The sequence below is a fragment of the Anneissia japonica genome, unplaced genomic scaffold (assembly GCF_011630105.1).
Source record: "Anneissia japonica isolate Jap-2015-1 unplaced genomic scaffold, ASM1163010v1 scaffold493_len2256704_cov171, whole genome shotgun sequence".
In the NCBI taxonomy this organism is placed as follows: Eukaryota; Metazoa; Echinodermata; class Crinoidea; order Comatulida; family Comatulidae; genus Anneissia; species Anneissia japonica.
Genome location: NW_022727062.1, coordinates 2,237,118 through 2,241,672, shown reverse-complemented (window position 1 = coordinate 2,241,672; position 4,555 = coordinate 2,237,118). Strand labels below are relative to the sequence as shown.

At 35.9% G+C, this 4,555-nt stretch overlaps 2 protein-coding genes across 2 annotated transcripts in view; both read left to right on the top strand.

Moving 5' to 3' along the window:
- The first annotated feature begins 915 nt into the window (after positions 1 to 915).
- LOC117113425 lies at positions 916 to 4,235 on the top strand. The gene is made up of 4 exons (XM_033256744.1): positions 916 to 2,128; positions 2,506 to 2,684; positions 3,148 to 3,479; positions 4,198 to 4,235. The coding sequence occupies exon 1, from the start codon at positions 916 to 918 to the stop codon at positions 2,017 to 2,019; it is 1,104 nt and encodes a 367-aa protein (XP_033112635.1). The 3' UTR covers positions 2,020 to 2,128; positions 2,506 to 2,684; positions 3,148 to 3,479; positions 4,198 to 4,235.
- LOC117113424 overlaps positions 3,165 to 4,555 on the top strand; it is a 3,688-nt gene continuing 2,297 nt past the window's right edge. Inside the window, exons 1-2 of the mRNA XM_033256743.1 lie at positions 3,165 to 3,479; positions 4,198 to 4,216. Coding sequence (XP_033112634.1) covers positions 3,165 to 3,479; positions 4,198 to 4,216 — 334 coding nt within the window. The remainder of the gene's footprint in view (positions 3,480 to 4,197; positions 4,217 to 4,555) is intronic.

Genomic DNA, 4,555 nt, shown 5'->3' with positions numbered 1-4,555 from the left:
CCCATGTGCACGTTAAAGAACACAGTACACTCTTCGGGAAAGAGTAGGGGATTGTCTCCCGGTGTACTGTCCAATCACCACCAGAAGGACCCCACTGGAAATAAGTCTTCTTCTAGACTTTCGTGGGCAATCCTTGGTGTTTACACTGAATAAAATCCAATCCAATCCAAAGGCCTGATGAAAGAATTGAGCGGAGACACAGCCACAAAAAAACCACCGAAAAAGCAAAGAGAAAAGATTGGGAGACCAGCAAAACATGAGCAGTTTACGAGCTTAGTTGACGTTACGAACCAATTTCTCAGCGCAAACGGTTTTTTTGCAGTGCAGGAAAGGCGACGTACGTCTGCAGCAACAACTTGCGGTGTCACACTGAATGACATAACAGAACATTTGAAGGAAAATGTAGATGGACTCCAAGAGGCAGGAATAAGTCGGACAACTGTGCATAGGTAATTTTGTAGTTTTTTGTTTAATGCTTGTATTATCGTCACCATTATTGGATATTGTTGGTAATACAGTACATTAATTTTTAATGACACCTTGGGAATTTTTTTTTTGTTAATTTTCATTAAATCTTGGGATATATAGAATGATATGGATTTATATACATAAGTGCAAAAGCTGCTATAGCCTTATAACAACATAATTGACAATTGTTCGATAATGTTAATTGTTTAAAGCGATTTTCATCATTTTTCAAAAACAATAATGCACATTTTTGTTCCTAAAGTTATTGATTTTATTATTATTATTATTGTTATTATTATTATTATTATTATTATTATTATTATTAATATTATTACAGTATTTTAATGTTTACATTTGACAGGTTGATGACTGCTCCACGAAAAAACACCAAAAATGGGGCACGGTTCAAAGGGCTAGTAAAAGCTCGGGTACCGCGAAAATCAAACAATGCTGTCAAGAAATCCCATCCAGAGTGCAATGTTAAATGAGGCTTGCACTTTCTCCAAAGACGACTGTATAAGAGTGTCGTGCGACGATAAAAATAAAATAAATGTGGGAACTTTAGCGGTTAGTCGCTATCACCAAATCCGGCGATTTTATCTTGAGGACGACCAACCTGAGTACAATGACCATGACTTTCCATACGCTGGCTCCAAAATAATACCATCAGGGTATTTGATTATGGAAACAAAAGAAAAAACTTCTAGAAAACGATCAAGAAGTGAAGAGCGACAGAAGGCGCGTGAAACCAACAGGCGCTCAAGGTCGCATTCTCCCATCACGAGGAAGGATGTTGACAATGATGGTAGCTTCCATAATGATAAGTATGGGAGAATGCATGTGACTTATGGCAGAACAGGGCCAATGAATATATTCAACAGAGCGGGAATGTTTCATTCTTCTACTGCTGAAACGCACGCAAACGTTTTCCACCGTATTTTAAGCGATAACAAATTTAAAGGCAAAACTGTTTGTATGATCATGTCTGATGGTGGTCCGGACTGGTCCACAAAGTCCACCAAAACATTGATATATCAGGGGCGGCTTTGGAGAGATTTGAACTTTGATTACTATGCAGTGGCAAACCTGGCAGCAGGGCACTCCAAAGAAAATCCTATAGAACATCTGTGGTCGCCACTATTGAAACAATTGGTAAGCGTTACTCTACCAATAACTCTACCAGGTGAAGCAATACCACCTTCTGAACAGAACATCTCAGAAGAAGAAAAGAAAAGAAAGAATATCAAAGTCTTCGATAGTGCGATCGATCAATTAAATTGCTATTGGAATATGACCCACGATGGATTTAAAGTTAAACCGGTAAAGATTGCATGTGTGGAAGGTGTAAAAGTATATTCGGATCATGCCGTTATGAAAGAATTCTGCAAATCAGGTATTAAGAAAATTCTTGGCACTAGAGCTTTTTTTTTACTTAAACACTGCACAAGGAGGACCAATATGTTGGAATTTGTGAAGTGCAGGGACACCCAGTGCAATCATTGCACCACGAACACAGTTAGAAAAACCAAGTTTATGGATTACATCGGATAATGTGAAGACAGAATGTTTACACCAACCTACAGTAAAGACTTAGAGGGACATTACAGTACCTGGCTGGAAATGAAAAACAGAGTAATTCACATGAAAGAACAAATGATAGGTGAGTGTTAATTTAAAATCGAACTACCTTCTTGGTTCAATTCAAACATGCACCGTATCATCCATTCGTAAGTTCAAAACATTCCTTTTAAGTAGGCCTATATTATGTACAGTATTAAAGTATTTTCACAGCCACAAATAGCAATTATAGGAAAGCTACTCATTAAACTGGCAGCAGTAAACTAAAATAAACATAGATTGCTTTATACTGTATTTACCAATATAAATAGATTCAACATCATTGCTACAAGGTACCAATAAATTATACAATAGACCTACTATTATACTACAACATTATAAGAGTAAAATAATGTAGTATAAGACACTTAATTTGATATAAACAATGTAAAAAGGTACAATATAAATTATTTCCTTCAGGAATAGACAGTGGTTGCCCGTCTCTCCAGGGAAAAACAAGACAAGAGTTAATGTGTGAACAAGGTTGCAAATATGTTCACACAACGAAAACGGACGCAAATTGTCACAAACTGCTTGTGCATTATGGCGAGTGAAGAGGTCGAAAACGAAAGGCCAATGCAACGTCATAGTTTCAAAAGGTATATATATTTTTTTTTATTGTCAATTTACATTTACTACACTACAGATATACTTTATTAATATTGTCATTATTATTTCTATGTAGGCCTATATTAATATTATTCACAGTTAATTTTTAGGCTACAGTATTAGTATTAATATTTTTGTTAATAATAAAGTATCAATGCTGCATTTTGCTGAGCACAACACAATTTCAAGCATGATCCGATAGTCTTCAATATTTATTTCAATTAATAGATAGTCAACACTGGGGCTCTCTGACTGGCAATAACTATGTGTTGTTAATATTACGTAACATAGGCCTAATCCCTAGTGTATAGGTTAAAGGGTGGGTCCCCAACGCATATTGCAACCACGCCAAAAAAACAAGGACTTTCGCATTCTGCTGTAGTCTACAGCATTCTGCTGTAGACTTCATTCGTGACTAGATCATTCTGTAAAGCGCACTTGGTAAAATTTCAGACTTGCCAGACTTCAAAATGTTTCCTGTTGGAAAAAAGGTCCAAGCTGTGGATCCAGCGAGTGGGTGTTGGCTACATGGCACTGTGCGGGATGTCAGTGAGTTTCATTACTCAATCAAGTGGACTGGATATCAAGCTAAAAACTGGGTTGAGAAACAAATGTGCAGGGAGCAGCTACTGAAGCGGAGTGGATTCACTGTGGACAAATCTAATTTCCCCATCTTCAAGTGTCCACAAAATTTGCAGGCAGGTGACAAGGTATGCTGCATTAAAGCTGATTCTTCAAAGGGACAGACACTTACCATATCCATCAACGACAAATTCAAGTGCAAGGTAAAACTTTTTTAAAGACCATTCCCCAATCAGATTGTTTCCAAATTATTTTTAAAAACCAGCCGAAAAAGTCAATTTAAAATCGCATTTAATGTTTTATTAAACTTCACAAGATGTAAAAACATTAAGAGGTGTAAGACAATACTTTACGCGGAAATGTTCTGTTTGTAGTATCGACACACTATCTACATTGCGAGAAATGCTTAAATATTATAATATTTGATGCACAGCTTTAGCGCCAGTCATAAAGAAGAAGAAAAACAAAAAAAACAAAAAAAAAACAAAAACAAACTGGCTTGTCATTAGCGCTGAAAGATGTTAGAAAGTACTGTACTACAAAGTCCTGTATATTAAACATTCAGTCTGGGTATAAAATGCTCCATATTCATAGGCCGCTCAGGTCTTGATTTCCGAATATAACATAATGGTGTCAAAAATATTTTTTTTCTTCATAGGCCTGTACCTTTTGTTAAATTCCGATGTTTCAAATTTCAGTGAATGTTGAGATATTTTTATCACTATTTTCATACCTTGTGCTTGTGTTGAAGGAAATAATAATATTGAAATTTGACTGATGTTTTATATTGGCTTAAAACTTTGAAAATATGCAACTTAGTCGTGGCTGCGATTTTAATGTAAAAAAAAGAAACTAAAACGAGAATCATAAAAACATTCTCTGTACTCAAACATGCTTTTTATCTATTTTTAATTAAACCAGGTGACAACAATTGAACAAGGTAATTCAACAAAAGGACGCACATCTCCGCTCTCGAACATAGCGCGTGCGTACAGTCATTTGATCTTTACTGTGGCATCGACAATCCGATACTAGTTGCGAGTACAGCCGTCAATTATTAGTCTATGCGTGCCATTCGTGTTATGGTGTATTTTATTAATTTTGGGTACTTCGCAATGTCTGTTACATTTGATTTTTTTTAACCGCAAGCTTGTTAAATGCTTCTATAAACTGCAATTTGATTTGTGAAAATTGACCAAGAAAATGAAAAGTTATAGCAATTCAAAATTTTTAATCTGTCATTTTGACAATGTTGGCATAAGGTGCCGAGGACGAACAA